Genomic DNA, 12338 nt, shown 5'->3' with positions numbered 1-12338 from the left:
AATCTGTGTAACCGTCATATTTTTATTTTGCATCTGTCAAAGTCAGAAAAATAAAAATATCCGTTTCGAAATCGCCACAGGAGTGAAATTGAAACGCAATTTTAAAAAAAGGAAGAAAATCATGAGTTTACGCGAAGAAGACCGACAGAAGAATGGATGCTCAAGTCGCGGCCTTGGTTTAGCTGCCGCGGCTATTGGCGTCGGTGTTGGGGCCGCTCTGTACTACTTCTTCAGCAAGAGTCCTGAGAATCCTTCGTCCGAGGGTGCTTCATCGCAGGGATGGGGCGAATCACCACAGACCTTGTAAGTAGTCTTAAAAATTAGTAGTACCTTTATGATCCAGCAGGATAATATTATTTTTGAGTACAATTTGTGAGCATCTGGAAACAAGCAGTTATCGTAAAAAATTTAGTGTTTTTTTTGTTAAAATACCTTCAATTATTTTTTATTGTAATACGCAAGATGTGGTCAATAGACTTTATTGCACGCATTCGGTTGGCCTCCATTATTGTGACGCAAATCAACTTGTGCGACCTTCATTGACCAAACTTGGCATATTCAACGAAAATGTGGTAAATAGGAAGTGACATGTTTGTTATTTCAGACATTGCACTGTTTAATATAAATAGGTACCTACTAGCTTGACGCTTCCACTGGAAAAAGCTTTTCACTTTGCTTGGTATTTGTTATATATAACAGCCATTAAGAGCAGTAGGCAGTGATCCTGCCTTCTGATTGTGGGTTAGATTCCCATAACTGTAAAATGTTTGTAATAACGGGCCCACTACACACTGAAGAGTGGTGTGGGAAGTAGGGAAGGCAGTAGGCAGAGACATAGTGTCCTGTTACTTATCTTCGCCTCCACTCCTTAACGTGCGCGAACTGTGCATCTGTGCACTTAACAGCCTGTGCGTTAAGTGCAAGCATGGCTAGGCGGAGAAGTCATGTGGCCGTGTTAATCCTCCTGGTCACCACTCCCTATTTTGTCAGTAATGAACGCGAATCAAAGGAGAGTACGAGTAAAACAGTGTGTGGGCATATAGGTCAACATCATAGCAACGTAAGGGGCATTGTGTGACTGCACAGTATTGTGTGAAGGAGTGACACATGACATGACTTTTTTGTTGTACATTATTTAGTGAGCGTTTGGCTGCAATCGTGTTTGACAGTAAGAGGAAGCTGCAGCTTATGGTGAAACGCGCTTGCATAGAAGATGTCTATTTAGTCTTGACTTGAATATACCCATGTTGTAGTTGTACGCGTCCAAGCGACATCAACTGCGACTGACTCGTCTCATCCCAAAACCAAAGGGTTAAGGTCCAGGCAGAATGTCAAAAATGGTGCATTTGCATTTTTCATTTGGCCAGTTAATAGTGAATGTGGTAGCTTACAGGAAACATACAAAGAAATGCAGATTGATGCAATTCATGTTACTTTTCTCCAGTTCTTTATTTCAGCTTTTTATTTTCTTTTGCTTTTTAACTAAAGTTTGGCTAATGAAAGTAGAGACTGTAATCGCCCGGCAAATTAAAAAAAATATACTAATCTTCTTATAATAAATAAATCGTATATGTGTGAAAATATTACTAAATATTGAAAAAAAAATTGCTCAAAGTTAAGTTAAGTTATTTAAATATTTGCACCATTGTTTTGGGAATGCCCTCCATTTTGTTTTAAAAGGGAATGCCCATCATTGGCCCAGGCCTACCTAACCACCCGGTAATTTACTTGTATCTAAAAAAAATCTAGATAATTCTACTTTAATAATGAATTTATTACTATATCAAAAAAAGGTTGCTTAAAGGTCGTTTTATGATATTTTTAATTCATCTTTAATTTGACCACAACAGGGACAAGCTAAGATCGTTTACATTACAGCCTGAGCTTTACAATATTTTTTGATGACTTATGGTTGATTTGTTTGTTCGTTTTCTTGTTTGTTAAGCTTGCAAGTAACAGAAAAAATAATATAGCTCCAAAAGCTACTTTGCCGCTTTGGTACACCGGCGAACATTTTGTCCTAGGAGAGTGATAAAAAAATGTATTTCTCTTAAAGAAACATACTTTTAATAAGCCAATTATTTAACCAGATCCTTATTTATACATTGTATTATCATCTCCATATACTTTTATATGGGGGTGGACCTGGGTTCCCTGGGCCAGAGGGCATTCCCTGGCGGTCGATTTTAGTCTCTACTTTCATTAGTCAAATTCTATCACCATCATTTTCCATCAGCAATGAATCAGAATCATCCTCATCTATATCGGAGCACTCAGAATCCAACTCATTCTCATCTACATCAGAGCAACCAGAATCCGATTCATTCTCAACGATATCAGAGCACACAACCACGGACACTAGTTTTGAAAACTGCAGCGTCCGTATAAATATAAACATTGAGGATGAGAGTGACAACGACGAGGATATCAGTATGAATGACTATGAGAGCTATAATGACTCGGATATGAGTGTCGAGTCAAATGAGTCGGATCACCTCAGCTCTAGTAGTTCAGACAGTGACGTAGACATGGACACGAGTGAGTCCTCCGACTCTGAGTCAAGTGTATGGGAGATTGAGAGCTCTTCGGACGTGCCGTATCACTCTAGCAATCACAACCGTCACTCTAGCTTCAGAAATTTCATAGATGGTATCCAACAAATTGGAATGTCGATTTCACCCATACTATCCCCTCGTTTACAATTAATTTCAAGTCCCAGGATCACACGGTAAGTTAGTTTTGCTATTTAAGGTAATTCTTCAAAAATCTGTGATTTTTGGGGTTTATTGTTTAAGGGGTCGTCCATTGATCAAGTGAGGCTCGAAAATGGGGAAGGGGTCTTTGACAAAAATCTCGAAACATTGAAGGGGGTTGAAGGGGGGTTTAGTAAGATATCACGTTTATTTATTCTTCGTGAAATGCGCAATTTCTCATTCAAAAAGACCCTGCATCTATTTTCATTAATTTAGGAACAAATTAATTTTAATTTATTAATAGAAATGAAAAGTATTTCACTTTTCTAGTATTTTATTAGCAATTTATACCCTCATCTTTAATTTGTGTGATGGTAAACATTGAGTAAGGCTGTAGTATAGACAATTTTATCATGTTCCTTAATTTCAGAATAAAATTGTATTTTACTCTATGTATAATAAAGATAGTATTTTAAAAAATTTAAGATTATTAAATAAAAAATATGCATGATTTGGGAAAATCAAATCTTTCTTTTAAACAAATAAAATGCCATGTTTTTCTATGTTACAGCCTTTCTTGATAAGTACTGTTCTGTTTACAACAAAGAAATTAGAAATGAAGATATAAACGCATGTCATATCATAACTTATTTATTTTAAGTTATGTATGGTTTGTTTATAAAATGTTATACAAAATATATTAACCATATTTAATCGTTATAAGCTTATTTATTTATATACATTAACATGATTATATAAATTTAAATTTAATGTATTGTGTAATTCTTAGTTTTAGTTTAAATATTTTATTTTGTCATTCTATTGTATTAAGTGTTATAAACTTATTAATTAAATTTATTTTCATTAATTTAAGAAATTAATTACATTAAATAATAGGTGTGAAATGACTAGTGATGTATACCCTCGTTTTTAATTTGGTTGTTGGTAAATAGCGCTCATAGCATGTGAATAAATGTCATATGAATAAAAATCAAATCTTTTTTTAAACAAAATAAAAAGCTATGTTTTTCAATACTTATAGCCTTTCTTGATATATAAGAGTATGGTCATAAGTTAGCGATTTTATGTTCATAGTTTTAAGTTATCTATCATTTGTTATGTGAATCATTAATTGTGTTAATTGACTAAATTTTTAATTTAATAGGCAACAGAAGACAGACTTCACAATACACCGCAGATCACAAGTCTTGTAAGAAATCAAATTTGATTTGGGTTTTGGGTTATTGGAGAGTGTTCAGTTAGATATGTTATGTCTTACTAAACTGTGAACATGCATGATGGTTGTTTGAAGGTTATAAACCCATAGACTCAACCCAAAAGTTGGACAATAAGTAATGTTTTATATCCCTTGTTTGGTTGAATCTTTTCACTATAAAACTGTTGACTGAAATGACTCTGTAAGTACCCTCATCCTTACTATAAGATAAGCAAATCACTGGTGCATTCCTACACTGGTATGGCAAGCAGACCACACACAACCACTCCGGTCAAGCGCCGGTGACAGACTGTTCCATGCCCCCACTACCAATGTACATATAGTGTATGTAGTATTGTAAGTATCTATTTAGTAGACACAAACACTAAATATCACTAAGAAATTAAATATCACGTGTCTCATCGGTGAAGGAAAACATCGTGAGGAAACCTGCATACCAGAGAATTTCTTAATTCTCTGCGTGTGTGAAGTCTACCAATCCGCATTGGGCCAGCGTGGTGGACTATTGGCCTAACCCCTCTCATTCTGAGAGGAGACTCGAGCTCAGCAGTGAGCCGTATATGGGTTGATAACGAGACACAAACACTACAGACTCATCATCTCCTTTACCCTGTACCATTTGGGTGGGGTCGGCAAAATATTTCCTGTATTTGTCTCCATTACTTGCCAATTGAACATCTACTCCCTTTCCTCATCCTCATCCCCCATATCCTCTTTGACACACTCCAGCCATCTCGTCTTTGGCCGTCTCCTCTTGTGTCCTTCCACTAGCAAATTCAACATTCTTCTGGTAATATGACTTTCATCCCTATGCATTACATGTCCATACCATGCTAATCTTTTACTGCTCAGCTGGCGCCACTTTCAGACTTCCTCTTACTCACTAGCTGACGTCGCGCGGTTTCTCCCGCGTGCTTCTCGTTCCCGTAGGAATACTTGGATAATATAATATAGCCTATAGCTATCTAATACTGATAGAAGCTTTATAATAGTATAGATTCCTTATTTTATCGATTCTTGACACATTTTGTTCACAAGCATTTTTCTACTATCCATCCTATTTACCGTCCAATATCCATACAGCATACAAGATCTTCAAACCGTATTTTACTCTTTAAGTTTAGGAGGGATTGGAATGACTATAATAACGGTTGACTCAACATTCAATTCGTTCAAGGTCCAAGTGTTTGCATGCAAAATATCATTATTGATTAATAAAATATGTTACTTTACTTATTGTTTGTTTTTCTGATTTAATTGTTTTTTTTTTTAATTTTTTAATTCATAAGAGTATTATTATGTATGTAAACTGTTTAAGCATGAAATATATATTTTTATTTGACATAGTTTAGTTACTAATGGGCAATAATTTTGTATTTAAAAATATGTTTTATAACTGTTTCTTTAAAATGTAATTGTCTTGTTGGTAAGTCTATATAGGCTGAGTCCTGCACCAGTCTATGTTTATAACTGTTTCTTTAAAATCTAGGCTGAGTCCTGTACCAGGCTATGTAACCATTATCATCATATGAGCCGATGGACGTCCACTGCTGGACATAGGCCTCTTGCATGGACTTCCAAACAACGGTCTCGAGCCGCCAGCATCCAGCGGCTTCATGCATTCCGCTTGATGTCCTCGGTCCACCTGGGGTCGACCAATACTGCGCTTTCCGGTGCGGGGTCGCCATTTCAACACCTTGGGACCCCAAAGTCCATCGGCTCTTCAAACTGTGTGGCCCGCCAATTGCCCCTTTAGCTTCGCAACTCGCTGAGCTATGTGACTTTGGTTTGTCTGTGGATTTTCTCATTTCTGATTGGATCACGCAGAGAAATCCGAGTCTCGCAAGTGACTTTGAACCTTTAATAAGGCCCCTAATTAGCGACCAAGTCTCGGATCTAGGTCATCACTGGCAACACCCACTGTTCGAAGACTTTCGTCTTCAAGCACTGAGGAACTTCGGACGAAAAAATGTCACGGAGTTTCCCGAACGCTGCGGTAATTCTAAGTATAAGTGCGAATTCTGTCTGGAATGGGAAGGTTTGGTTTTACCCCCGTGCCTCATAGAGCAAGTTGTTTTACAGATAAACACAAAAAAAATAGTATTAACAACTGATAGTGATTGTTATTGTCAAACATTATTACCCTATGTAAATAAAAAAGTAAATCAAATCAAATTCAGGGCATGGTCCTTGGTTCTTTCAGCTCTGAGCATTTTAAAGTGTACATTTTTTTATAGTGTTAATGATTATATAAATGATAATAAAGCTTGGTGTTAAACTGTATTATATGACGAAAACTTAGTTTTAAATAAGTTTGTAAAATGGTGATAAAAACAAAAAAATAAACCTTGACGTGAGTTTGTTGTTGGCTCTTCTCGGACCAAGGCGCGTTTGGAACCCTCGTAACTTTAATTTTAAGTTTTCGACTATTATTACCACCATTGGACTAAAATAAGTTGTGACATAATCCTGACATTTCAAAAGTGCTTGTAAAGTAAGCCTAATTGAAATAAATGAATTTTGAAATTTTAAATATTTAAAATGTCACGTGTCTCAAACAGTGAAGGAACGATTATAGATGCATACAAGAGAATTTTCTTAATTCTCTGTGTGTGTGAAGTCTGCCAATCCGCATTGGGCCAGCGTGGTGGACTATTGGCCTTACCCCTCTCATTCTGAGAGTAGACTCGTGCTGAACAGTGAGCCGAATATGGGTTGATAATGACGTTGTACATTACAGCCGTGAAAGGTCGTGGACCCTGGAAGAGTGCTCCATCTGCTTCGAGCTCATCCTGCGCAACCAGGAGGTGATGAGCCTCCCCTGCACGCACCACTTCCACCAGGCGTGCATCCTGCCCTGGCTGCAGGAGCAGCAGACGTGCCCCAACTGCCGCAAGACTGTCGACATTTAGGTGAGAACTCGGACCAATTACATATGGACTTGTATTGCACCCAAATTCACGAACAATTTTTTTTTTATATAGAATATATATTTTTTTTATTCTTTACAAGTTAGTCCTTGACTGCAATCTCACCTGATGGTAAGTGATGATGCAATCTAAGATGGAAACGGGCAAACTTGTTAGGAGGAGGATGAAAATCCACACTCCTTTCGGTTTCTACACGACATCGTACCGGAACGCTAAATCGCTTGGCGGTACGTCTTTGTCGGTAGGGTGGTAACTAGCCACGGCCTAAGCCTCCCACCAGCCAGACCTGGACCAATTAAGAAAACCTCAATCGGGGACCTCCGTCTTGTAATTCCACCGCGCTTACCACTGCGCCACGGGGGTCGTCAAAATATCTTTTAAATATGACCAATATTCTCATTCCCCTCCAACTAGTAGGGAAAGGAGTGGGTACGACAATAGACCAACGGGAAGGGGGTCGAATTACTACCCCTCGGTGATGAGTCCGACCGCTCTTACCGTTGAGCTACAATAAACGTTTTTTATTTCAGAAATCTTCGCGTTGATTCTTCAGAATTGGCACCTTGACTCAGCAGGCACTGAGTCGTCAAACATACAGCTTGGCTGAACTCTGAAGATCTACACGATTATTAAAAAAAAAAACGATAAATCTAGTCTTCGTATCTTTAGGCTTTAGCCAAACTATTGCAAAACAATAAATCACAGACTAAAGGAAAAAATATAGACAGAGAAAAGATGTCATTAAAAGACATGTCATTAAAAGACATATAAGACAGCCTGCAGTTTGAAAGCTGAAATTGTCGTGTATTTTAGTTTTATACATCAAAAACACAAAATCAAAAAGTATATAAATTAAATTTAATTTAAGTAAAGTAATGTGTCATTTTTAGTAACTTCTTGACAACTTACTAAAAACTGAGCGCGTTTTTAAATTAGTGATTGGTTTATTTCAGATTTAATAATAAAAGATGTAAGTATGACATTAAAATTTATATGACCTAGTGACAATTTGACAGCTGACTTTAATAGTTTCAAGGAAATCACATTATTCCAGTATTCATATATCCGACAATAGTATTTTATTTCTTATTTAACCCCTGTTAAATAACAAATAAATTACTCAAATGGCCGCAAAAAGAATTATGGATAATTTGTTATTCTTCCAAAATGTGCGTCTATCTTTTCACTTCAGTCTGTGTTTTGCCTCGACAACCGCTGTCACAGCACTGTCATTTTCACATTTAAAAAAAAAGTTTAAATCTCTGGTAGCAATAATAGGGAACAATGGTTTTTGGATATTAGTTAATTAAACTGATCGCATTTTACAATGGTTAACTTTTGGAACAAATAATTAAAGAATTAAAGATAAGTATGTCTCATTAAACGTAGGCGTCTACTTGACCGTACGGACGTAACGCATCAAACGGATTTTTAATTTGACGGTAGATAAAATCCGTTCGATGCGGTTTAGTGGACGCACTTGTATGTCTTTCTATCGAAAGAATACTAAAATCCGTTTGTTGCAATGCGTCCGATACGTACGACGCGGATTAGTGGACGTAATTGTATGACTTTCTATAGAAAGAAAACTAAAATCCGTTTGTTGCGATGCGTCCGACATGTGCGATGCGGATCAATGGACGCACTTGGACAACTTTATATAAAGATTACTACAATCCGTTTGTTGCGATGCGTCCGACACGTACGATACGGATCAGTGGACGCCTACTCTGAAGCGTCCATTGTAACGTGCGAACATTATAGATAGGCTTTTTTTTGATAATATAAGTAGATGTAGATAAAATAATTTTGTAATTTAAATGAATATGTAATTTCGAAAAAGGCACATCTCGGACATTCTATACATACATCTCACAAATATAAAATATCTCATAAAATGAAAAAAAAAAATCTTAATAACATAGTTACATTAATTTAAAAATAATTTAGTAATTTTCGAAGGCTAATTAATTAAAAGTTACTTTTAGAAATTATACATTGGTTATAATAATAATTTCTTTATTAAGGATAAAAATCCACATACAAAAGTATAATAATTTAAATATACGTCGTAAATTAAACTAAAATATTAAAATGACACGGTATGATATCTTATAATTAATGAAAAATAAAAATAATTCGTAATAAAATTGCACGTCATCTTATAACTAATTTTACCTACTTTTTATTTGCGTCCCGGTGAACACGTCGCCAATGATTATGAAAATAATTAGATTTTTTTTTAATTTCTTTTAAACGCTTTAAATTTTCAGACATGTGCCCTTTTCGAAATTGCATTTTCAAATTAATATTGAAAAAAAAAACGTGGTCTGTCATAAGAAATAGAAAATATTTCGTATACGTTATCTGTAGTCCCAGAAGTGCGATCGCGATTTTTTTTTTAAATGTTAATGTTTTGAGTTCTTGTCCTTTCGCACTTTTTTTTTCCATGCGTGACTGAGTTTATTTTGAAAGTAATATTTTTTTAGAAAATTGTGTATAAATACATTTACTATTATTTACATATTAAATGAAATTGATCGTAGAATATAAAGTAGTTGTGTAAATTGAATAGTTCATATTTTTTAAATAAAATCGATTTATAGATATAACATAAAATTATTACAGTGAAAAAAAAAAATGAATTATTTATCTGTTGTTTGTTACTGCACTTAGAACGAAGTACATATTAGTGTGATATTAAAATGTATTTTATAAGTATTTATAAATTAAATTACAATTTATCAAGGCCCCTGCAGATTTACTTTTTATTCTTAACCGAGTTCAAAAAAGAAGGAGGTTCTCAATTGGAAGCATATGTTTTTTTTTTTTTTTTAATGTTTGTTAAGTACCTCATAATTTCGTCATTCACTAACCAATTTAGAAAATTCTTTTTTTGTACACTTCCAGATTGGTTACATTTCATTTTCATGAAAATCTGTTTTAAAAAAAATGTGTTAAAATCAACAACTGAAATACGTTTTTAAAGTAGATTCCATTTTTATGATAAAATTATTATTAATATTCTATTAATATTAATTAATAGTCTGTCTATTAATAATATTTATCAACTAAAAACTATGATTATGATTTCCTAAATGATGAATTTATCTCTGTATAGAAATGGTTGATGGTCTAAATCATTGTTATAGTCTGATGCAATCTTGTGACGCCTCGGAAATAAGTAACAAATAACGCCCCTGCGTTACTGATGATGCCTAAAATCTTGTACTGCGCAGTTTAACGCACGATGTTCCGAAAGCCTTAGTAGATACAAACTTTGTAACTTATGGCTTTTTATATATTTTTTAATGTAGTAATGCCTTTTTTTTCACGTAAACTATGCAGTTCAAAGAATACTTCTATAACTAATTTGTCTTTGTGTATTATTTATTTTTCCAATTTATTTATAAGCTTGAAGATCATGTTTCTACTATTGTATCTATATAACTTTTTGTAAATTATTAACAATTTCTTTATTTCTTTTTAACAATTAATTGATTTACACCAAATTCAAGTCCATTTATTAGTAGTCTTATTTATTTAAGTATTTGTATAATTTTCATACGTACATACCTATTACACAATTTAAAAAAATGTCAGTTTATTCAAGATGTGTTTGTTTAGTAATAGAGAAGTCTGCGGGGGTGATTGTTAAAAGAAAAATAAATTAACATATTATTTTCATTAGTTAAAAAAAAATATTATTTACGTCAAGATTGCTCAAACCTTTACTTTCTTCAAACCTTTTCTTACTCGTAGTACATTGCCTGCTAGATAATTTGTTAAATAATTAAAAAAATAAATTAAAAAAAAAATACACCCTGTAGTGGTAGATTTTCCGTCCAATAATTTGTAGTTGTAGTAATAATTGAAAAATCAAAATGGCGTCGCCGTCGGGTCGATTATACCAGCTTTCATACAAACACAAAGTTCTTACTCCCTATACTATTTATTATATTAAATTTACCAATACCAATTTTGTTGTTCAGGAACTCGATGTTAATTTAAATGTCCAAAATCATGTAAATATTAAAAATTACGTACTCATTAATCTCGTCACACGAAGTTGAACTTCAGGGGACTCCTTACTATGTGAAATATTTTATTAAAATTTATATATCAGGCGTTCTGTCGTGTGCATCACGGCATGACTGCGTTATGACTTGTGCGTCACATGACTGCGTTATGACTTGTGCGTCACATGACTGCGTTATGACTTGTGCGTCACGGCATGGCTGCGTTATGACTTGTGCGTCACGACATGACTGCGTTATGACTTGTGCGTCACGGCATGACTGCGTTATGTCTTGTGCATCACGGCATGACTGCGTTATGACTTGTGCGTCACGGCATGGCCGCCGTATTATTTACATAATATATACCTACGGGCCGATTTTTCAATCGCTTTTAATAAATAGGCTAAGTTTGTAGGTATAGAAATTACAGTCAAAACTTCAGTTCCATATTTTTTGTTAATTTTTTATTGAAAAATCGGCTCTAAAGGTCTTAGTGTACAGTTGTCCTGATTCTAAAATGTCGAAAAGAAAAGGAATAGTTACCTGACAATTTTGTGATAGATTTAAAACTATTTCGTCACTTGTAATTAAAATTAATGTTGTTATGGATGATGACATATCATTGTTAATATATTTGTTTGCAATTAATTGTCATGCTTTATTGTAATAATGAACATATTGTGATAATTACTAATTAATAAAAAGTTTGAAATAATAAAGTTTCTTTTGTAATTATTGCTTGTTTTATTTGATTGGACATTCTGAAGGATAAAGGATCACACACATATAGTTAGTCATCGAGATGTTATTTACCTAAGGAGGTATAAAAGTAAATAAGAGATGTTATCTATTAAAAAAAGAAGCATAATCATGTAGAAAATTTCACATAAAAACTGTTCACATTTGTTTGGGCAGTTTTAGTAAAATTGAAAGAAGATTAAATCTAAATACCTTCGCTTATAGTTAAATATTGAAGCTGTTTACAATAAAACCCTAAGTTCAAAGCAAAATCAACCTTAAATTTTTGTTTTTGCATTGAATTACCTACTTAAAAAGTCCACCTAAAGATTGGTTTTGGAATTCATTTATTAAGGACGTTTTTAGGTCGCTGAGTACTTACCTATTTTTGGAATTTGCTACAAAAATACCCGGTATGAAAAAAATATGGACAGTAAAACTCGATGAACGAATGACAGCGTTACGTTTTTATGCGCAACCTATTCTGCGCACTTCTTACCGTGCCAACAGCGTGCAGGCGCGACGCGGCTTGCTGCTCCTCGGTTGCGCACTTTTCAGGCGTAGGTATTGAGACGTACATACTACATAGTAGACGTACATCTTTTTAGTGGCAAATGGTAATGAAACGCGGTGATTTTTTTTTTTTTATTCTTGGTTTGCTAATCTGGCACAAATACTTAATCTTTTTAATCTAACATATAGGTATTAAAAAATAGCTTCT

General features: G+C 34.4%; 1 protein-coding gene across 2 annotated transcripts; it reads left to right on the top strand.

Moving 5' to 3' along the window:
* Nucleotides 1–11614, top strand: LOC112044887 (uncharacterized). Of its 2 annotated transcripts, XM_052890019.1 has the most exons (5): nucleotides 1–303; nucleotides 2237–2728; nucleotides 3859–3903; nucleotides 6671–6842; nucleotides 7391–11614. In XM_052890019.1, the coding sequence occupies exons 1-4, from the start codon at nucleotides 122–124 to the stop codon at nucleotides 6840–6842; spliced, it is 891 nt and encodes a 296-aa protein (XP_052745979.1). In that variant the 5' UTR covers nucleotides 1–121; the 3' UTR covers nucleotides 7391–11614. The 2 variants fall into 2 exon arrangements, with proteins under 2 accessions (XP_052745979.1, XP_052745980.1); XM_052890020.1 differs by lacking the exon at nucleotides 3859–3903.
* The last annotated feature ends 724 nt before the right edge of the window (nucleotides 11615–12338 follow it).

The sequence above is a fragment of the Bicyclus anynana genome, chromosome 26 (genome assembly GCF_947172395.1).
Source record: "Bicyclus anynana chromosome 26, ilBicAnyn1.1, whole genome shotgun sequence".
Classification (NCBI taxonomy): domain Eukaryota; kingdom Metazoa; phylum Arthropoda; class Insecta; order Lepidoptera; family Nymphalidae; genus Bicyclus; species Bicyclus anynana.
Note: the sequence above shows the minus strand (reverse complement) of the source record. Positions and strands in the feature narration are given on the sequence as shown.

Coding starts and splice junctions, on each gene's coding strand:
- LOC112044887 (XM_052890019.1), top strand. CDS start 122: ATGAGTTTACGCGAAGAAGACCGACAGAAGAATGGATGCTCAAGTCGC. Junction 2,729..3,858: donor TCAAGTCCCAGGATCACACG/GTAAGTTAGTTT, acceptor TTAATTTAATAG/GCAACAGAAGACAGACTTCA. Junction 3,904..6,670: donor CACCGCAGATCACAAGTCTT/GTAAGAAATCAA, acceptor TGTACATTACAG/CCGTGAAAGGTCGTGGACCC.